Source organism: Lepus europaeus, chromosome 3, assembly GCF_033115175.1.
Source record: "Lepus europaeus isolate LE1 chromosome 3, mLepTim1.pri, whole genome shotgun sequence".
NCBI lineage: Eukaryota > Metazoa > Chordata > Mammalia > Lagomorpha > Leporidae > Lepus > Lepus europaeus.
Window position 1 is genome coordinate 129,297,216 of NC_084829.1, and position 24,089 is coordinate 129,321,304.

General features: G+C 39.2%; 1 protein-coding gene across 1 annotated transcript in view; it reads left to right on the top strand.

Moving 5' to 3' along the window:
* The window catches only part of LAMA2 (laminin subunit alpha 2), a 698,138-nt gene that overhangs the window by 592,646 nt on the left and 81,403 nt on the right, over positions 1-24,089 (top strand). The window contains exons 42-45 of the mRNA XM_062187263.1: positions 14,390-14,506; positions 15,613-15,795; positions 17,682-17,687; positions 20,578-20,732. Of these exons, the coding sequence (XP_062043247.1) occupies positions 14,390-14,506; positions 15,613-15,795; positions 17,682-17,687; positions 20,578-20,732 (461 nt within the window). The remainder of the gene's footprint in view (positions 1-14,389; positions 14,507-15,612; positions 15,796-17,681; positions 17,688-20,577; positions 20,733-24,089) is intronic.

Sequence of the window (24,089 nt, forward strand, 5' to 3'; positions counted from 1 at the left end):
GGCTCAACAGGCTAATCCTCTGCCTTGCGGCGCCGGCACACCAGGTTCTAGTCCCGGTCGGGGCACCAGATTCTGTCCCGGTTGCCCCTCTTCCAGGCCAGCTCTCTGCTATGGCCCAAGTGCTTGGGCCCTGCACCCCAAGGGAGACCAGGAGAAGCACCTGGCTCCTGCCTTCGGATCAGCGTGGTGCGCCGGTCGCAGCACGCTGGCCACAGCGGCCATTGGAGGGTGAACCAATGGCAAAGGAAGACCTTTCTCTCTGTCTCTCTCTCTCTCTCACTGTCCACTCTGCCTGTCAAAAAAAAAAATTTTTTTAAAGTAAATCAAGACTAAATATATTTTTATATATTTTATACATGCAGAGATAAATATATTTTTAAAAGTTCATTGAAAAATAAATGATAAATTTACATGATGCAAATTTTTTAATCCAGACATAATTTTTTATAACATGCATTTCCATGAACATATGAAAGACCCCTCTGGGCAGCCCCATCATGAGGACATAGGACAAAAAGAACTCCTTCAGAACATTCCCTCCAACAATCTAACAGAAACAAAGGCCTATCAGTAAAAATGAGGGCTACTGCTAAAACCTCACCCAGGCTCTGTCATATATTCAAAATAAGAATCTGGCATTCCATGGGTTTATGTGCAAGTGAGCACATCTAGTCTGGAGATAAACACAAATGCCATCAGAGATCTGCAAGATGACATAATGAATGATGAGGCATGTATTAAACTAGAGACTACCTGTCATATTTAAAAATATTTAGATTCAACTTCATTGCTCTATGCCCATCGTCATGCTTTAGAGTGCATTCTAAGGAATCAGACATGGGCTTCAATGTCTGGGCGTTTCAGCCTCTCATTCTACTGGCCGCAGAAGGTGCTGCACACTATACCCATAGCCTAACTCTAGAAAGCCTACCCAGACCAGTACCCCTTTCCTCCTTTCTTTAGCTATCTCCTACAACCTTAGAAGAAGATAAAGCAGAACTGCACCTAGCATTGATTGATGGCCAAACATGCACCATGCCAATTGGGAACAAGATCCTATTTGTCATTTGGCACTCATAGATCAGAACCAGGTTTCTCATTAACTACACCCCTCCCTGCCCCATGCCTGTAAAATGCAGTAACCTCAGAGGTCATCATATATTGTCATTCTGGCAAATATGTCTGTGCAAAATAGGTGATCAGATATATAGCACAACTCAAACTTGTGCCAGCTACTGGGGAAATGGAAGCACAGGAGTAATAGTCCAGAAAGAAGGCTACATAACAAGTTAGAGCCATCTTATTCTTTGTCACTACTCAATGATTGTTTAGAAAATGCAGAGTTTGAGGGGTTTTTTTTTTAAGTGGAAAGTCTGTGTTTTGTAAAAGTACTGTCTCAGGATAGCAACTCCATGAAATCAATGTACAGGAGGTGTGGAACAGAAGTACAGTTGTAGATTTCTCCTGCTGTTCTTCCCTGCCTATCTATTCTACCTTCCTACTCAGGCTTCCCAATCCTGTGCTAGGTAATTGGGCTAGGTTAGGGCAAGGGCTTTAGAAGTCCTGCTGTTCGGAAGACAAAGAGCCATACAAGTGGATGAAAATGACTTGTGTGGAATTGTACTTCTGCATCCTTAAAATGTACAGAGATGGAAATAGATAATGTAATGAAGTTAATAAAATGAAATGCATAACTTCACTTATAGGAAGTAAATTTTAAGACAGGCACAAAATCATTGAAACTGTTGGACAAATATTATAACAAAGTTTATTATCAGTGTCTTGGACAGATATATTGACAAAATACTATACTTGCAACTTTAATGGAGCCAATGAATCTTTGACTATAATGTAAATTAAAATATATTTTAAAAATAATATTTCTTACAAATATGGATTTAAAATGATTTTTTCAGTAATATACAAAGCAATCAAAAATTAAATGTATATAATATATAATTCAGCAAATTTGGCCACCCCTTATATGTAAATCAAAACCAATTAGCTGAAGAAGCACTAACAATTTAAACTGCTATGAAATTATTTACTTTACTTCTATCATAAACGTGAAAAATATTGCATACAGGATTATAGTATGATCTTCCAGAATGTACAAAGAGACAAATAAATGATTTTGCTGATCTCTATTTTTTTGTTGTTTACTTTGCAAAATATTTTCTTCTGTTTCACAATTCTGATGGTTTTTTGACTCTTCTCTCTGTAATACCCTCCACATCCAATCTGTCTCCAAATCTTTCTTTCCTTTCCCTTTTAATTTTTTTCATTTATTAAGGTAAACAAATTTCATGTATTTCATATATACAGTTTTAAAAGCATAATGATACTCCCACCCTACCCCCTTTCTACCTCCTCCTCCTCCTCTTCCCTCCTTTCTTATTTTTCTTTAAATTTTACTGTGATGTACCCTCATTTTTTAATGTTGGCCCTTCTTGTTTCCACCGTCACTGCTACTGCCACATAACTAAGGTGCTCCCCCATCATAAACTTGGATAACCGAGCTAGTTAGACTTTTCTTACTGCTAACCACAGCTGCCTGAATGGTTTTCCTCTACCAAAGTTGCCTCTATGCCAATCAATATACAAACTGACTCTCATCCCAGGGCTGCAGCTTATGGCTGTTCAGGTTGTCCACAGCACCAGTAAATAGTGGCCATCATTTACTTGTGATATCTTTGAAAATTTGTATGTTCACTACAAAAATGTTCAGTGATGGTAGTAGAGAGTCTCAAGCAAGTGGTAGAGTTTTCAGATTTGCACACAGCACTGTGTGACCGCTGGACCCTTCACTAATCTGTACGTCAGGACCCTTCATGAGTTCCCAGGGAGCTGCACATGGACTCAAGCACCATGAGCGCACACCTGTGACCACCCTTACCTTGCTCCATTCCGTACTCCAAATATCCACCATATATGTTTTGTCCTATCTGAAATGCCCATGGCGCTCCTCTTCATTAATCCACACCTTTGTAAGAGCAAGTTTAAAATGGAATTTTAAAATTAGCAATACCATAGTCACGCTTTTATTGCATATTACTTAAAAAAAAAAAAAACACGAGAACTAGACTAAGATTATAATGAGAAATTCATTGGATATTTTCTACTTAGTTTAGGAAGAAAATTCTGCAATAGGAATGCTTATGGGATTCGGATGTTAGTCTAATTATCTTTAAAAAATTTAGTTATTTGAAAGAAAGAGAAAGAGAGGGAGAACAGAGAGAGAAAGAGAGAGATCCATCTGCTGCTTCACTCCCCAAATGCCCACAAGAGCTGGGGCAGAGCTAGGCCATATCCTAGAGCCTAGAATTCCATCCAAGTATCTTACATGGGTGGTAGGGGTGTTGGACCATCTTCCACTGCTTTCCCAGGCATATTAGTGTGAGCTGGATATGAAATGGAACAGCCGGGCTGATCTGAAGCCAGGAGCCAGAAGCTTCTTCCAGGTTTCCCACACAGTTGCAGGGGCCCAAGCACAAGAGCCATCTTTCACTGCTTTCCTAGGCCATAGCAGAGAGCTGGACCAGAAGTGGAGCAGCTGGGACTCAAACTAGCACCCATAAGGGATGCTGGTGAAACAGATGAGGCTTAGCCCACTATGTCACAGCGCTGACCCCCAAATACAAATTTTTTGGAAGCTCTCACATTGATTACATGCACCAAGTAATCACATAATCATATTCTGTATGTAATCATATGATACATACCTATTTTCTATATAATATATAATTTTAAAAATACCTGTATCTAATATATGTGATATATTTTGGGTTGTTATAGAAGAGCTGGATCAGTATGAATAAGAATGACTCAGCACCCTGGGGGTGACTAAGATCCATGTGGTTTGTACGAAAGGCCTTCAAAAGTTCATGGAAATACATCTTCTGAATTTTAAATAATTAAGCATTGCGTTTTAAAACACCCTGAGAGGAAAATTGTTAAATATATGTGAAAGGAAATTTAATCATAGTATATGACTTGCTTAACTGTGGACAGTGTATCTGTAATGTTGTGATGAGGTAAGCAAGGACAGGTGTTTGACCCAGCAGTTAGAATACCACTTGCGGTGCCTGTGTCTGGTGTCTAAGTCATGGCTTTGCTCCCATTTCCAGCTTCCTGCTGCTGTGCACTCTGGGAGGCGACAGGTAAAGGCTTGAGTAGTTGAGTCCCTGCCACACCCATGGCTTAAGTTCCAGGCTCCTGGTTTTGGCCTGGCTCAGCCCCAACTGTTGTAATTGGGGAGTGTGCCAGTAGATGCGAGATCCTTCTATTTCTGTCTATGTCGCTCTGTCTCTCTGTCTTTCAAATACATAATGTAAGATTAAAATGGAAAAAAAAAACCTGAAGGTAATGTTAGTAGTGATCAAGGTCAATGTGGATGTTTATATTCGTTGAACTAAAGGGTAAACTACGTGGAAAGCAGGGGATAAATGAATAGGTGTATAAGAAATTAACTCCCCACCAATTATCCAGAGATAATTTACAAATTAAAGGCATCAATAAATAACATGTAAACATATTTATATAAGAAAGATACAGTCCCATAGGATCAATTATAAGGGTTAAAAGTGAATTCCTTTAGGAGAACTCAACCTGAACATAGCATAGCAATTACTAGAATGTGGGAGAGATGAAGGTTGGATAATTGATACCAAATCAGAATTAGAAGTGTAGGGGCCGGCACTGTAGTGTGGTAAGTTAAGCCTCTGTGTGTGGCACCAGCATCCCCTTATGGGTGCCAGTTCAAGTCCCAGCTGTTCCACTGCTGATTCAGCTCCCTGGTGATGGCCTGGGAAAGCAGCGGAGGATGGCCCAAGTGCTTGGACCCCTGCACCCAAGTGGGAGACCTGGGGGAAGCTCCTGGCTCCTGGCTTTGGTTCAGGAATTGCAGCCATCTGGGGAGTAAACCAGGAGATGGAAGATCACTCTCTCTCTCTCTCTCTCTCTCTCTCTCTCTCTGTCTCTGTCTCTGTCTCTGTCTCTGTCTCTTGCTCTCACTCTTTATAACTCTGCTTCTCAAATAAATTAAATCTTAAAAAAAAAGAAGGCATAAGTTCCAAGTGTTACCTAGCACAGAGTGGGGACTGTAGTCCACAGTAATTTACTATACATCCTCTTAGGATGCAGAAGGGAGGAGCCCCAAGGCTTCAACCATAATGAAAAGAGGAGGAAATGTTGCTTCCCCTGATTTGATCAGTACATATTATGTATATGTGTTTAAATATGTTGTTCCCCATAAATATACAAAATGATTGTTAATTTAACAACTTTAATGTTTTAAAAACTCAATAGGAACCAGAAATCGGCATGTCTTTGAAGCCCGAATTCCACTCCAGCACTGCCTTGCCTTTGGAGAACTCTGCTTTCCCTTGTCCCTCATCCATTCTATTAAAAAACCATGTGTCACATAAAAAAGAAATGAATGCCTTCAGGGACAAGCAAACTTTAAAGGGATTGAGACAGTAACTCCCTTTTTAAAAGTGTAGTTTGGGGCTGGTGCCATGGCTCACTTGGCTAATCCTCCGCCTGCGGTGCCGGCACCCTGGGTTCTAGTCCCGGTTGGGGTGTCGGATTCTGTCCCAGTTGCTCCTCTTCCAGACCAGCTCTCTCTGCTGTGGCCCGGGAAGGCGATCGAGGATGGCCCGGGTGCTTGGGCCCCTGTACCCACAAGGGAGACCAGGAGGAGGCACCTGGCTCCTAGCTTCAGATCGGCGCAGTGCACTGGCCGTGGCGGCCATTTGGGGGGTAAACCAACAGAAGGAAAACCTTTCTCTCTGTCTCTCTCTCACTGTCTAACTCTGCCTAATAAAAAAAAATTTTTAATTTTAAAAAAGTATAGTTTTAGACCTTGTTGCTTTGCAAAAAATACTTAATATTTAGAAAAATGAAAACAAAACATTTCTGGAAGCAGAAGGTTCCATTGTCCTTGATGCTTCCATTACTTATTAACAGTCACTGAAGCAAAGGAAGAGATGAATTTAGATTTTTTTTTTACAAAGGAGAGAATCCCCTGAGTCTTGCCCTAAATACCACCTGGGAATCCTAAATAAATTATACATTTTTCCACAATTTTCCTGTGTTTGATACGTCATTATCTCTGCTTCAGAGATTTTCAAAAATGAGAGAGAGATTAAACAAACTGCTCCAAGTCACACCGCAAGTTGTAGTCAAGTGTTCACTGCAAAGTCGCCTGCCTCCAAAGCTAATGCTTCTAACCACTGCGGGGAAACAAAGCTCTTGTCTTACGCCATACTCCAGAAGGTGGCAAGTTCACACTTCTGGCTCTAACACGTGTCTGAGGAATGAATGAATGAGAGTAGCGGTAACCACGCATTACTAGATTACTAGAGAGATCAAAATCAGATATCAGATCTATCTCAAACTCTGCTTCAGAACTACAGACAGAAACACTGCAGAGATTAACTTCATCTCTAATTCAGTCTTCACCAAAATTAAGGGAAAAAAGGAAGGAGGAGGATTGAGGGAGGGAGGGAAGTCTGGTTGTCTTCTTTGAATGGTACCTGTGGAATACATGAAATCTGTTCTGTTTATATTAATAAAAATAGAAAGGAGCATCTAGAATAAAAGATGAAGCACATTTGTAAAAATAGAAGTTATATAGATGAACTAAATTTTATCTACAAGAAAACCCTAAGGAATTAATACTCCTTTGAATTTTGGTGGGAAAGGGGAGCAAAACAGAACTAAACATGGGTCTCTCCAAGTAGTATTTCATAAGACAAATGCCATGAATGAAAATGTTCATTATAAATGTTACCAAACAATAATTTGGTAGTGGACTTCATTTAATCAGATCCCCTCCTCTAAATTATAGTAATTCTACAAATTTCACCCTTGTGAATGGGGGATTTTCTCAGGCTATTTATTTATACCCATTTCATATTAATTAAAAATGAAAATGGCATTTGAGAGACTTAATTCAATGGAGTTTGAATTGTCAGATAAAATATTTCTATAAAATTTATTAAAACCATTCTGATATTTAGCTGAAAAGGAATGAATGTATACATATGTTCAGGAAACATTAAAAAAAAGAAAAATACACTTCGGATGTAGATGAAGCAGTTTAAGAAGCGGCCGCCATCATGATGCAGTGCATTAAGCTGCTGTTTGTAACATGAGCATCCCATATTGAGTGTTGCTGTGAGTCCCAGCAGCTCTACTTCCAGTCAGCTTCCAGGTAACGCTCCTGGGAAAGCAGTGGCGCATGGGCCAAGTACTTGGGCCCCTGCCACCCAGGTGGGAGACTCTGATGGTGTGTGTTCCAGGCTTCTGCCTTGGGCCTGGTCCAGACCTGGCCATTGCAGCCATCTGGGTTGTGAACCAGCGGATGGAAAAATTCTACCTCTCTCTTTCTCTCCCTCTCCCTTGCCCCCATTCAGCCTTTCAAATAAATCTTTTAATGAAACACATAAAGAAGAAAAAGACAGGGCTGGGGCTGTAGCTCAGCAGGTTAAGCTACCACCTGCAGCACCAGTATACCATATGGGTGGCAGTTCAAGTCCTGGCTGCTCCACTTCCCATCTAGCTCCCTGCTAATGCTCCTGGGAAAGCAGTAGAGGATGGCTCAGGTGCATGGCTCCCTGCACCCATGTGGGAGACCTAATGAAGCTTCTGGCTCCTGGTTTCAGCCTGACCCAGCCTCAGCCATTGTGGCCATTTGGAGAGTGGATGGAAGATTCTCTCTTTCTCTCTCTCTCTCTCTCTCTCTCTCTCTCTCTCTCTCTCTGCCTTTCAAAAATAAATAAATACTTTTTAAAAAGAAGGAAAAAGCATAAATAACATCGCTGAAAACTGTTAAGGTCTGTTTTACTAACTACTACCTGCCTATGGTAAATTCAGTGCTTCCTCACGCACCCTCTAGTTTATTGCTTCTATCAGTCCCATGAAGGAAGGTATTATCTTCAGTTCCACATGTACAAAAGGACAGAGGTGACAGCTGAAGCCACGCCCTCCTCCTCTACGAACAGGAATGATTTGATTGTACCACATTAACTTTCCACTGACTGCAATTTTATATGAGAAGGCATTTATTAATGATCAAAGGAGTAACGTGGAACATCTTGGAGATCTTACAAAGCATAGTTTCATGTGTCTAGTTCTAATTTAACTCACCTTTAATTCATATTTAGCACTATGCTAAGAGCTTGAATAAATACTTATTAGTGCAGGTGAGTTTCAAGTCTCAGATTTTTCACACTGGATACGTCTATCTTGTACGATTCAGTGGGTATATGACAAAGGGGAATTATACTGTCAGGCTCATCCACAGATTATCCTTGCAGCTTGCCTTACAAGCTCTGTCTTTTCCCAATGGAGTCCAGGACCCTTGTCCGATACTGTGTAAGGAGAGAATGAGAAAGGGATAGCCAGAGCTGATCAAGTGTGTTTTTGTGTGTGTAGCCTTTCAAGGTTGCTGGGTGTGATCTTTTGAAAGAATGACTTGGCTGCAACTATTGGGAGTGAGAGCTAAGGAAATAAGCAGAGGAAACACTTCAAACTGTAGCCGTGGATTATAAACTGGGTCCTCCTCTAAAAATTACAAGTGAAGAATCAGATTGAATTTTCGTTCAACTATCACAGATGCTGCATCTTCAGCCATGTTACAACTCACATTGACCCACATGCATTCTTTCTACATCTCACTTGTGAATCCCCTATGCCTCACAAGTCTTTAGTTCAAAACCAACCCTAGAGTGCTTATTTTTCTCTATTTTCCTTGCTATCATTGCATAAATTTTTCATTTTAAGATTGCAATTCTTTTCTGTATGCAACTTCTACTTACCCAATTATATTGCCAAAGCTGTAAAATGTTTACACTTGAGAGATTCCAGGAGCACTTCACAAAAAAAAAGCTCATTGTAAGAATGGATCACTTCAGGAGAAGTTAGTTAGCTAAAAACGGAAGTCAGATCACAGAATGCATACATTTTAACTTTCGAGTGCAGAAAGCACAGAATCAGAATCACTGCTTTGTAACTCGAGGTACAGCAACAACAAGGTCACTCTTTCTTCTGAAGAGGTGGCCTGATTTTTCTGTTGGTATTTGCTGCTACCAGAAGGCAGAAAATAATGTAAACCCAGCGATACTCTTTAAATTAATGATGTTTTCACTGCACATGAACATGTTGCTTGCCAGAGCGTTTGAATGCTTCATTATTTAAAAAATAAAATCCAATCAAGAAGCTAAGAAATTAAATTTCTACAGTTCCATTTCCTAAATTGATGAAGACCTCCAAGTTAATATCAGAAGAACAGCCCTGTATTCTCAAGGAATTCATACAGATATCAGTCATAATTCAGAACCTATACTTTTGATAGCCTATCCACAGAGTTTATTTCAGTAAAAACAGTGAAAATACAGAAGTATTAAAAGAAAGATGAATTGTGATTGACAGAGGAGAAAATTCAATTACCTGGAAAACAGATTTTGAGGGACTAGAATTGAGGATAATAATACATTAGTGACTGAAATGGGCCTGTTCATGTTTTAGAGCCGTGCTTTGCTATGCTATCTTATGCTTTGTTTTTCAGCAATGCTGGGTCTTTCATTCAGAACTTAAAAGCAGACATCTTAAACAATATTATGTGTTTGTATTAGTATAATCAGATGTAGTATAACAGTGCTTTAATAGCGGCGGCCATTGGAGGGTGAACCAACGGCAAAGGAAGACCTTTCTCTCTGTTTCTCTCACTGTCCACTCTGCCTGTCCAAAAAAAAAAAAAAAAAAAAAACTTTTCCATGAAATGTGGTGGATCGTTAAATAATGTGTTCAGTATTCTTTTTCCTATCCAGAACACTGATAATTCAGAATCTTCCATCTGTCTTCCTTTCTCTTTGCTGTTTGTCCCAGAACTTGGCCAAGAAAAGCAAAGATTGTTCTTCAGCTGCCCATGGACTGCACTGCCCCATGACAAGTCAGGTGCACCACCTCTGAAAGGAGTGGACACACTGTGAAGTCAAGACTGTCCTGCTCTATTCTGTAGAATGAATTCTCTCCTGATCTGCCCACCCTGAGTACCAGAAAAGAGATGAGAATAATAGTCTTGGTGTTTGCAAATAACACCAAAATAGTAAAAAAACACTCTCTCCAGTACAGACTGCTTAAATATTGTTTAAATCAAAGAATAGAAATTTATGTGCAGCGAGGACAATTTAGAACTGCCTACTTTAGTCCTGGTTCCTACCCCTGAGTACAGGGGGAATTGAAAAGGCTCGTGGAGGAATGGAATCAAAAGGGGTGGGCATATGGCACAGCAGTTCTGCTGCTGCCTAGGATCTCCACATCGCATATCAGAGGACCCAGGTTCAAGTTCCCACGTCACTTCTGAGTCCACCTTCCTGCCAAGGCACACCTTGGGAGGCAGCAGGTGATGGATCAAGTACTTGGGTCCCTGCCACTCATATGGGAAACTTGGCTGAAGTTCCTGGCTCCTGGCTTTGGCCTAACCCAGCCTCTGCTGTTGTGGGCATTTAAGGACTGAACCATTGGTTGGAACAGCAATTCTCTCTCTCTGTCTCTGTCTCTCTCTCTGTCTCTCTCTCTCTCCACACCCCGCTCCGCCCTCTTTTTTACTTGTTGGGCTCTTTATGTAGCCCAGTATTAAGCCTTTGGCTATAATATAAATTTATAATGTTATTTCAAAAATGGAGGGAATGATAATGGGAAGTATCATTATTATATTTTTAGAATTATATCTAGGAACTGCAGTGAATCTATTCTTTGTATCAATAACACATGAATATGAGAATTGATGAGAATTCTGTTAATAGTAATTATCATGCATTTTCTATGACCCTGAGAATCTAATGTATTAATAAATTCATTTAAATAAATAATGCAAACTTTAAAAATAAAGATGTAAATAAAAAAGATGAAATCAAAAGATAATTTTACTGTGATGTGAAAAATGGTTGAAATCTATGCATATATGTTTCATAATACAGTTTTGTGAGTTTTTTGAGAACTCTCGCATGCATGGATTTTGAACATTTTTGCACTAACCTAAACTTACCCTTTAATTCCATTTTCCTTGAACTTTTTGAAGTACCTGCCTACTGTTAAGTATTTATTGATTGGTTTTGTTATGTACTTTCCTACTCAGCTTCCATCAGCCCCCATCTTCCCAAATTTCTGTATACGTGTCAGCAAATATAGAACATCTCGCTTATTTTCATGGAAAGGTCGAGCAGGGGTAGGGAATATCTGGCCTACAGGCCACATAACACCTGCAAAATCTTTTGGTCTGCCCTGCCAAGGCAACCACAGGTAGGCCTTATAGTATGAGCAAGCTCATTTTTTTAAGTTGATAATTTTATATGGCCCATGAATGATGTTATAAATATCCAAATGACCCTTGACAGAAAAAAAAAAGGCTCCCCATCCCTAGAAAGATAATTTCATATCCACACATACACATCTAATTCTTCTTAAAGGCTACATACACCATTGTCAGGCATGCTACTGATAGAAACAGTGCCTGAATACTAGGCGATTTTTAAATTTTCCTCCTCTCCTTTTTTTTTTCTTTTTTTGCTATAACAACTATAAATCTAATATATATCCCAGAATAGATATTGATGTACTTTTCTTAAATGATTTATTTATCTGAAATGCAGAGTTATAGAGAGAAGAGGAGAAAGAGAGAGGGAGGGAGAGATCTTCCATCCACTGATTCCTTCCCCAAATGGTCACAATGGACAGATCTGGGCCAGGCTGAAGCCAGGAGCTTCCTCTGGGTCTCCCACGTTGGTACAGGGACCCAAGCACTTAGGCCATCTTCCACTGCTTTTCCAGGTGCATTAGTGGGGAGCTAGATAGGAAGTGGAGGAGCCAGGACTTGAACTGGTGCCCATATGGGATACCAGCATTGCAGGAGGCAGTCTCACCTGTCATGCCACAACACCGGCCCCAGATATTGACATACTTTCAAGGGTATATCATAGGGTATATTTCTGGAAGTCAAGTTGTAGGGCCAAATACATGTTTATTTAAAATTCGAATACATTTATTGTTTTTCTTCTAAACGATCAGGAGTTTGCTCGTCTATCAACATTCTTGTGAACAACACTACAGTATTATCAAACATTTACCTTTTTCCTATCTGATCAACAAGAAATGATGTCCCACTGTTCCCTAATTCTGTAATTATAATGTTGACTGCCTCATTTCAATTCAATTACTTCTATTTATTTTACTGCAAACTACCTATTCCTATATTTTGTCCATAATCCTTAAGGATATGGAACACTGCACATTTGCCTATCACTTTTTCACATAGAAATTGTTTGTTGATCTCTGAATTCTGTAACTATGGCCAGTTTTTAAAATTTAACCAAAGAGATAATGAGAGGGAGACAAAGGGAAGAAGGAAGAAAGAAAAACGTGTTGGGTGCAGGTAGAAGTGGGAGGAGCGTTACTACTGAGCATCTATTACTAGTCAGTGGATTTGACTACCAATTCCTAGGATACAGCTGTTAGCATACTTTCTGGGATGAGGCTGTGGGTTTGAGTCCTGACTCCACCGTTACTAACTACGCAACCATAGGAAATGTCTTTAAACTCTGTGTCACCTTCCTCATTTGTAAATTGCAAATTATGATAGCATATATAAGGAGGCTTTGAGAAGTTCATAGAAAAATAGAATTAAAAAATAATGCAAATTTCCCATGACCCTTCTGATGTCTCCTAGCACATCATAAATGTTGTTGTAGGGACAAAGTGAAACAACTGACTGAAACTGGCAAACACTGCATGTGGCAGGCAGCCCAAGTACTTGGTGATGGCTGGTCAGTGCTGTCTGGGAGGAACCAAGGCTCCATCTCACTCTTGGGCCTTTCTCACTGTGCCTCTTACTCCCCTGCTGTTACTGAGTGTACATTTTGTGTGCTGTAGAGCTAATTTAAACAATTAGCATGCATCTCCCAAAGAAACAAATGCTACGGTGTAATAAACTATTAAAAATATTTCAAGAAATGGTCTGTTTTTTCCTGTCAGGAGAAGTAAATAATATTGTGGGATGCACAAGATTTTACGTATTTCATTTTTTCAGTTCCACTGTTCACTAATAAGTGATAAATATTCAAGCACTTCAAAAACAGGAAAAGGGGCCAGCGCCATGGCGCAGTAGGTTAATCCTCCGCCTGCAGTGCCGGCATCCCATCCGGGTGTCGGTTCCAGTCCCGGCTGCTCCTCTTCCAATCCAGCTCTCTGCTATGGCCTGGGAAAGCAGAAGAAGATGGCCCAAATCCTTGTGCCCCTGCACCCACGTGGGAGACTGGGAAGGAGCTCCTGGCTCCTGGCTTTGGATCGGCGCAGCTCCGGCCATTGTGGCCATTTGGGGAGTGAAGCAACAGAAGGAAGACCTTTCTCTCTGTCTCTCCCTCTCACTGTCTGTAACTCTTATCTCTCAAATAAATAAATAAATAAAATATTTAAAAAAACAAAAACAGAAAAAAATGGAATTAAAAGTTTTAAAATCCATTTTTTATAATAGGCATTTTGTGTAAAAGTTTTGAAGGTTTTTCTAAGTTCTTATGTCAGCAAATTGGATCTTTATTTTCTTTCCCCTAAATGATTTCTTAACTTTCACTTTTTATATTGTTATACTCAAAATCTAAACTACTTAGTTATTATTACAATATATACTCAAAAATTAGAGACTGTGAAAAATAGCCTAAAGGAGGTAGAAATTCACTTTGTAATATAAAATTTCCTCTAATGAATGACATTGTTGAATTTTAAAGAAAATATGCTAATGAAGCAAGAAAAATTTAAATAAAATCTATTTGAGGCAACTTGTGAAGATATTGTTTTTGTGAAAAATGATAGTCTTTTCAGATACATGCTAGAAGTTATTTTTCCATCTTTGATATTTATTTCTTTTTCAGATAAATATTAATAAATAGTATTTACTAAAGTTGGTTGCCTAGCAGTTGTATCTGAAGTTTGGCAGGTTAACCCAGTAATCGAGTTGAGTAATCACATTTTTTTAAATAAGTGAAATTATGAGTAGTGATTTCAAGAGAGCATCATTGAAAATGCAATAAAATACTGATGATTTTTTGGAGGTTTCTTCAAAGAAAACTATCAAATTAAATCAGATAAAGATCAAATACCACAAAAAAAAAATCTAGTCATTGAACATGTTGAATTGTCAAATGGTCACAGAGACACATGTTTTGTATTATAATCAGACATATATCTATGGGAGGTGCTGATAAATTACATGAAGTCTGTCAATTTTCTTTTTATTAACTTTGTATTAAAATAACCTAAAATGGCATGTCCAGATATAGACTTGGATTATTAAATTCTCTTGATGTTTTTGTCGCTTGTTTTCTGCTCCCAGAAAATGATGACCATCTCAAGGACTTGACAACCCGGCTAGAAAATGCTGATGCCAGAAATGGGGATCTCCTGAGAAGTCTGAATGACACCTTGGGAAAGTTATCAGCCATCCCAAACGGTAAGCCTTCCAGAAACTTCAACCTCTGACGACGGTTGCTGTGAATTTTTAAAGACTGCTGTTAACTTTTACCACTTTTCCAACATTGCTCTTGCACTGCTGTCAGGAAATGATACTGATTTTCTTTCTTATGAATTCTTCTTTTTAGAATGAGAAAACAGGGGCAGGCATTGTGGCATTGCAAGCTAAGCTGCCACTTGAAACACCTGCATCTCACATCAGAGTGTGTGGAATGGAGCCCTTCTTTGGTTTCTAATACAGCGAAACAGAACTCAGTCACGGTCTCCCATGTGGGTTGTAGGAACCCATGACCCTGGGCCTTCAACTGCTGCCTGCTAGGGTATGTGCTAGCAGGAAGTTGGAATCAGAAGTGGAGCTGCAGCTCATACCCAGGCACTCAGATTTGGGATACAGGCCTCCCATGTGGTGTCTTAACTGCAGATTCAAACACCCACCCAAGGAGCCTGTTGTGGTGTTAACCACTAACCTACACACAATAGCATCTATAGGTACGTGGTCTGCATACAAAGCATGATCAAGGAACCAATACACAATTTTTACAACATGAAAAATACTTAAATAATTTTTAATTTTTAAACTTTAAAAATCACTGAGTAACTTTTTGGATTTTCTTGTTACCTATTGAGTGATATATATAATTCCCAAAACTGAAAATATAGACATATAAACAAATATTCACCCTAAAATTGAAATATATATATATATGTATATATACATCCCCCCACAGAAATGCAGATTAAATCTTGGAACCTTGTTTTTGATGAAAGTATATGATTCATGTGAATAAATTTCACTTTATTATCTTCAGCAGCAAATCACAATATGCCCTAATGCAATGAATATTTAGAACAATCACCTTGCTATTTTAAGAGCTAATTAGGTATTCATAGCAAAGGTCCCTGAAAAAATTTAATTTAGCTTAAAAATTGGCTTCATTTGCTACAATCGAATGAGACCAAGTTCAGCCTTCGCCTTATACATGTGTCCCTGAGGTCAGCCAGTTGCAGCCTGTCTCTGACAAGCATGGATTAAGCCAGTCACTCCAGATCCTTTGTTTTGTTTCTTCTACTCTCTCCTGCTGCCAGACACAGCCGCCAAACTGCAAGCCGTGAAAGACAAAGCGAGAGAAGCCAACGACACGGCGAAAGATGTACTGGCCCGGATTAAAGAGCTCCACCAGAACCTCGATGGTCTGAAGGAGAACTACCAACAGTTAGCAGACAGCGTGGCCCAAACGAACGCCGTGGTGCAAGATCCTGCCAAGAACAGTAAGCTCTGTCTGTTCGCTGTGGTGATGTCACTTGTTTGTTCACACTCTACCAGCATCCTGCACTCAGAAATGTCCGAGCTGGAACAACCCTCAGAGCGGCGTGGGCTGCCTTCATTTCAGATGGGGCTCAGGAAGTGCGCCTCCAGCAGCTTGGGAACAGGACCCCGGGTCTCCCAGCTCTGCTGCTGTGCCGTCCCCATCCCGTTTTTGACCAGTTGAGCAGAGATTAGGAAACCAGGTCTACATGGTATTTGGGATGGGAATGTCAAACTTTTTAACCCTTTATTGTAATGGAAAATCAGAACTGGGCTTGGCAGATTTTATCCTCAGAGCCGGTAAACATTCACGAAGCATAGGCACTGAAGAAGACAGTCGTTAGCAGGCCTGTATGCAAGTAGCATCACCTTGAAATACATTAAACTACTAAAAACTTGATGAGTTATTATTTAACTTTGAGTTATCTAAAGTATCTAGGAAATTAAGGAGCTTATCTAATTCATAAAGATTATTTCTTTATTATATCTTTTATTTATGGAATCATATTATCTGATATAATAGGGATTTAATGAGAACATTGGAAGAACTTAATTATTAGTTAAATATAGACAATAAACATTAGAATTTTTGTATATTTTTTCTCTTTTCTATCTAAGACATTGTGGTAGTGTTAATTTCACCAAGAGATGGTTGAGTTTTCTATTTTTCACTTTCAATATAAGAGCATTGTCAATGAGCATTGAAATATTTGTAAAGTATAATGTCACACACACTGTTATTGATGTTAGAAGCCAATCTGTTCAAATAGTGGTTTTTTTAAAGATTTATTTGTTTATTTGAAAGAGCTACAGAGAGGAAGGAAAGATAGGGAGGGAGGGAGAAAGAGAGAGAGAGAGAGAGAGAGAGAGAGAGAATATCTTCCACCTGCTGGTTCATTCCTCAAATGCCTGAAGCCAGGAGCTTCATCCAGGTCTCCCACATGGGTGCAGTGGCCCAAGCACTTGGGACATCGTTTGCTGGTTTCCCAGGGAGCTGGATTGGAAGTGGAGCAACAGGGACTGGAACTGGCGCCCACCTGGGACGCTGCACTGCAGACTGGCAGTTTAACCTTTTGTGCCAAAGCGCCAGCCCCTATATGCTGCTTGAATCAGGCATGAAGGCTGATGTGAGCACCATAACTTATTCAGATCAAATGCAGAGTGCTGTGAGACTGTAGACACATTAGCACGATTCTTTTGCAAATAAGGAAAAGTACAGACACGTAGAACACAGTTCAGAGCTTAGGAAAAGAAGGAACCATTCCTTGACATTCCTTCAAGGGAAAAAAAGGAGAGATGCAAATGTTTTTTTTTTTTATTTTTTTGAGGTAAGCATAGAGATAGCTTCCCATGAAGTTCAAATATTGCACCTGAATAACTTCTGATACATACCAAATCACCATATTTCCACCCAAATTTGATGAAAGCAAATTTTTGAGTAAATGCTACTATCAATTTTAGTTAATTTAATAATCTAAGGGATGATTTCATTCTATTTTCGATTGATTCCTATCTGGTAACAATTTTGCATAATATTCTCTCCTCAATATCATCTCTAACTTTGTTATCTCTATTAAGATATTTGTAAATATTAATGTTTTCTATTTTATTAGACTATTACAGTAAAACTTCTTTTAATTTGAAAAGTCGTCTGCTAACTGAGATATTTTTGTGGCTTTCCATTGAATAATATTTGTTGAACTTAACATAGGGTGCATTTGTAATTAGTGCCTGTCATGAAAAGTACCATAGTCAATACCTTGTAATATCTATAGAATGTATTTTTTTTGTATTTCTCATGAATGTTTTAATTTCTTTTTGTTTTACTCCCTTATGAAATTTCCTGCAGAAATCAGTATGTATATGTTCGCTTGTACACCTTTCAGCAATTTTTGTGCTTCAGTGCCTATTGCAAAAAGCTTCAGCTTTGCATGTTACAGTGTTTTGGGGTATTGCTTCAAACATACACATAAGTACTCGTGCACTTTTGCAGTATTAATGGGAGATATGTGAAGGACTCCCCCTCTGTGAAAAGGTAGCATGTGTTTTAAAAACGTTTTGAAAACGTAGTGAAGTGATACTACATAAAGGTGGAAAACTAAATTCCTCCACAGATCTAGCTAACTTTCAATGCTTGTCAAGCTCCTGAAGCTCAAATGACTTCTTTGCAGCAGGAACTGAAATAGATGAAGTCTACATTGTTGTTTCTCCTTCCTCCAGCCCACTTTCCTCCCTCCTGTGCAAGTATTCTCAACTTCTGGAGAATTATATTTGGAGAAACACATAGCAAAGTTAGATCTTAACAAATGAGCAAATATTGGGATACAAATTCATTCTTTCTTAAGCACCTCATAGGTTAAATTGAAAGCCAAAAATAAAACTGCAAAATACTTAGAATAATCATGAAATCCAGGATATCAATATCTGAAAAATATGACTGAAGCTATCCTCTTGATTTAAAGAAAATTATTAATAAAATTAATGAATTATAAGTCAAAATAGTAGACCTGATAAATCCAAGAAGTAGATTGGGAGAATGATATAAAGGTTAAGTGATTGTCAAATTTACTCAAGAAAAATAAAGCACAAATAGGCAAAGTTCCAAAGGAGATATAACTAGATAAGTGGGGAAATTTACAAGAAAATATTTGGCCAAACTGTGCTTAAAAATTTTAAAGCCTAAAAGATACAGATCAATTTTTAGAAAATTATTAACATTAAAATTCATCTTCAGAAGTGATTTTTAATGATCTACACAAATGATTATAGAAAAAGTTTTCAAAAACCCCTGCTCAAGAAAGCATCAGTCAGTGTCACAAACTACTTATTTTTCAAGCTTCCAAGAAAAAAATTTTCCATATGATGTCAACCAAGTCAGAAGATAGATGAAAAAGAGAGAGGGGGAGACTGTCCAGATTCCATTTTGAAGCCTTTTTATAAAAATTTCTTGGAATTTTAGAAGAAAAGGATCCATTATTTGCCTAAGCTTCAGTAGTCTTTGCTTAACTACTTTTCTATTTCTATTATATTTAGATCTATCATTTTTCCTCCAGTTTTAAAGTGATTTATAGAATATCATAGAGAACTTGAAAGAAGAGCCAAATGGACAAATGGTTTACTACAAATGTTCAAAACAGGGAAGAACTCTGTTATTTATATCGTTACCTAACAAGGGCTTAGACCCAGATAAGCACCCTTTCTAAGGGGCCAGGGGCAGAGGTTGGGGGCTCAGTTATTGATCTAGCAGCTCTCTTAAAGTCAGTAAGAGAGCTGTGTTCTTTTTGTTTTTAAGTTTGTTTATTTTTTGAAAGGCAGAGCTGGAGGGAGGGGGGGAGGCAGGCAGGGAGGGGATGAGAGAGAGAGAGAGAGACAGAGAGAGAGAGAGAGGGAGGGAGGGAGGGAGGGAGGGAGGTTCCATCCACTGGCTCATTCCCCAAGGGCTTCAACAGCAGGGGATGTTCCAGGCGGAAGCCAGGAAGCTCCATCTAGGTACCCCTCATGGATTGTAGAGGCCCCAGTACTTGGTCCATCATCCACTTATTTCCCAGGAGCATGAGCAGTGAGCTTGATTGGAAATGGAGCAGCTGGGACTCAAACCCATGCTCATAGGAGATGCTAGCAAAGTGAGCAATGATCACCCCACTGTACCAACAATGCCAGCCCCAGAGACCTGTGTTCTTTTTAAATGTACTTAACTATATAATTTATATTTATGATCATGAGTTCAAAACACCTACTTCAAAACCTAGGTTAAAAATTATAACAAGTCGCTTCCTTTTGAGCCCATTTGATTCATTCCTAAGGATTAGCTCTCAGTGTTTCCATGCCAGCCAGAAGAGATCAGTTGAAGTCTAAAAGATGTGTAGCCTTGGACAACAACCAGTTTCACTTTTCCATCAGAGGACAATGACAGAAAGCTGAACAGTGCATACTCAGTCATCATAAACGACAAACTTGGATGAGACTTGGTTTCCTTTGTGTGTTGTGTGACCTCCCATGGGAAGCCCTGGAAGTCATCGGATCAGTGATAATCTTTATGGGTTGCAACTATTGAAACTGCCCATAGTCAACCTTGCATTTTACTTTAGTACCTACAAAATCAGCAGTTTTTAATATGGTTCAACCTAAAATATGAGCATACAGTACAGAAAAAAATCAACTCTTCAAAAAAATGAATTTGAACTGCCTCATGAAAGATTTAATTAAAGTATAACATAGGCCTTCCGTCTAAGGATTGTTCAACATCGAATGTTCTTCAAAGGACATTTTGATAGCTTCTCTTTTTAAGACTTGCAAAGAATGACGAAAAAAGAAAGAAAACCAATTTTGTATGAGAACACTGATTTAAGTACAGTCTGGCTTGAACAGACCAGGTGACATTTTAAAGCTGCTTTTGTTTTCTTCTATGGTTAAAGTTCCATTCTCTGAAGATCAGATTTTTAGCTAAAGCTAAAAATTAAGCAGTGAGTTAAGCCCATTGTATTCTCTACCTTCAGTGCTGATTTTCACCTTAATCACAAACCCAAAGACTTCGTCTAACATCTCCTCCTCTGGGCTGATTGAATCTCAGCTAAAATATTCCTATGGCTCATGTGCCATCACACACTTTGCTTCAGCAGCTGTGGCCTTGCTTTGTCGTGTGGATGGGAAGAACTTATTTAGCTGAGCACCTGCTGTTCTAATTCCTGTGCATGTTTGTGTAAAGGTGTGTGTGCATGCATGTGCACTGACTTTGTGCTATGCAGTCGCAGATGCCGGCGCTACTGTGAGAAGTCTGGAACAAGAAGCTGACCGGCTCATAGACAAAGTCAAACCTATCAAGGAACTTGAGGATAACCTGAAGAAAAACATCTCTGAAATAAAGGAACTGATAAACCAAGCCCGGAAACAAGCCAATTCCGTAAGTTCTTTTTATTTTTATCATCAGTAATGGATTATAATTGTCGGTATTATTCCCAGAGAAAATGTTTTCCACAGTGAACTCTGCTGAATGATCTGTGTTTTTTTTTTCCCCCTTTAATTTGAAACTATTTAAGGCAGGATAGAGAAAGGAAGGATTAAATTTGAATTCCCATAAATTTCAAAAGGCATTTCATGAGAATAATAATCACCACTTAAGAAACTATGTTACATTGAATTGTTGTTTGAACGGAGTAGTAGAAATAGCAAAAATGAAAAACATATTACTGTATATAACCAAGGCATGAATAAAAGGACCTCACTCTTGATAAAAGCAGAAGGACACCAGTGGGTTGAAGAGTGAATAAATACAGTTATGTGAGAGTGGTAGCCAGTTATTTTACAGATGGTTTAATCTTTTTTTAAATTTATTTTATTTTTTTTTAATTTTTGACAGGCAGAGTGAATAGTGAGAGAGAGAGACAGAGAGAAAGGTCTTCCTTTTGCTGTTGGTTCACCCTCCAATGGCCGCTGCGGCTGGCGCGCTGCGGCCGTCGCACCGTGCTGATCCGAAGGCAGGAGCCAGGTGCTTCTCCTGGTCTCCCATGGGGTGCAGGACCCAAGCACTTGGGCCATCCTCCACTGCACTCCTGGGCCATAGCAGAGAGCTGGCCTGGAAGAGGGGCAACCGGGACAGAATCCGGCGCCCCGACTGGGACTAGAACCCAGTGTGCCAGCACCGCAAGGCGGAGGATTAGCCTGTTGAGCCACGGTACCGGCCGCAGATGGTTTAATCTTTTATATAAGTAGAAGCCTGATCACTAGTCTAGAGATCAGTAAGCTCCAGATGTGACCCTGCATTGTGGCATTAGTAACAGCTGGACTGCCACAACCCCTGTAGTACAACACCGATAAACTGTCCATGTGGAGGGGGAAAAGGAAGTAGGTTCCAACACATGGCCTAGGAATCTGGGAATGTTCCCTCCACAGTGAGGCCCAGAGCCAGAAGAAAAACCCTTGCTAACTGATCATGGGCCTGTGAATTGGATGAGGCATCTGAGTCTACTTTCACCCCAGAAAGAGGTGTTCAGGGCTAGGTTACTCCTTTTTAGATATTTTCCCATATCATTCTGAATTACACATCACTCTGGGATGGGGTGCCCCCTGGTGCTAAAACTGCAGCAATACACCAACAGCAGGTGTGTCATTCCTTACTTAGAGCACCATCTAATGCTGAAATAGTGGAAGTGCTTATAGGCTCAGAGAAAGTAAAGAGAATGCTTGGAATCTCTACACCAAGAATTTCTAGACAGCTTGGAAGTTACACACAGATTACAAACACCGGGAAAAAATAGCTAATTCTTCAATGAACAGTATTTCATGCTGGTATGCATCAAGAACTTGTAAAGAGGTGCCAGCGTTATGGCCTAGCAGGTTGTGATACTAGCATCCCATATGAGTGTCCATTCATGTCCCAATTGCTCCAGTTCCAATCTGGCTCCTTGCTAATGGCCTGAGAAAAGCAGCAGAAGAGGGCTAAAGTACTTGGGCCCCTGCCACCCACGTGGGAGACCTGGATGAGGCTCCTTGTTCCTGTCTTCAGCCTGACCCTGCCCTGGCCATTGCACCTCTCTGGAGAGTAAACCAGTACTCCCTCTCCCACCACCACAAAAGTGTGTGTGTCCGTTTCTCTCTGTATCCATGACTTTCAAATAAATAGATAAATCTTAACAGAAAAACTTTCAGAGAACTATGACCTCAGTTAATAAACTGCTATAAACAGACCAGATAGCAACTGACTCATGAAAATTCTCAGATGAAGAATGAAAAATAGCTGTTTTAAGAGAAGTCAATGACATCAAGAAAGAACAGAGAAGATTTTCAATACTGTAACAGAGAAACTTAACAGAGAAATGCAAGTAATTTTAAAAAAATCTTCAAGCTGGAGAGTACACTAAGTAACACTTACAATCCAAAAGAAGAAGGCATAGCAGACTGCATCAAACAGAACACTAGACAGGCTATTTGAACATGCATAAACAGGAAAAAGAGATGAAGAAGAATGAAGACAGTTGGCAGGAACTTTGGGCAACAATTTAAAAAATAATCATCTGAACTATTGGGATTCAAGAAGAACTTGAGAAAGCCAAGGGAGTACAAAGCATGTTCAAAAAGAAATATAACAACAGATACCACAAAAATAAAAAGAATCATAAGAAATTACTACAAAGAACTATTTGCCAACAAACTGGGAATCCTAGAAGAAATGGATAGATTCCTAGACACATGCAATCTACCAACATTGAGTCATGAAAACATAGAAAACCTGAACAGACCAATAACCAAGATGGAGATTGAATCAGTAATAAAAACCTCCCAACAAAGAAAAGCCCATGACCAGACGGCTTCACTGCTAAATTCTACTAAAAAAAAAAACCGAATACCTTGGGATAACTTTAACCAAGGATATGAAAGATCTCTACAATGAATAGTAGGAAACAGTAAAGAAAGAAATAGAAGAAGACATTAAAAGATGGAAAAATTGTCCATGGTCATGGATTGGAAGAATCAACATCATCAAAATGTCCATACAACCAAAAGCAATTTATAGATTCATTGCAATCTCAATCACAATAACAATGACATTCTTCACAGATCTAGAAAAAATGATGCTAAAATTCATATGAAAACACAAGAGACCCTGAATAGCTAAAGCCATCTTATACAACAAAAACAAAGCCAGGAACATCACAATATCTGCTTTCAAGATGTAGCACATGGCAATTATTATCAAAATAGCCTGGTACTGGCACAAAGACATGTAGACCAATGTAACAGAATAGAAAATAGAGAAATCAATCCACACATCTACAACCAACTTATCTTTGACAAAAGAGCTAAAATCAATTTCTAGAGCAAAGACAGTCTCTTCAACAAATGGGGCTAGGGAATCTGGATCTCCACATTCAGAAGTATGAAACTAGACCCATACTTTATACCTCACATAAAAATGCACTCAAAATGGATCGGAAACCTAAATCTATGATATGATACCATAAAATTACTAGATAACATTGCAGAAACTCTGCAAGACATTGGGATAGGCAAAGACTTCTTGGAAAAGACCCCAGAGGCCAAGGCAATCAAAGCCAAAGTTGACAAATGGGATTAGATCAAACTGAGAAGCTTCTGTACTGCAAAAGAAACACTCAGCAAAGTAAAGAGGCAGCCAACAAAATAGGAGAAAATATTTGCAAACTACACAACTGATAAAGGGTTAACATCCAGAATCTCTAAAGAGCTCAAGAAATTCAACAACAGAATAAACAATCCAGTTAAGAAATGGGCAAAGGACTTA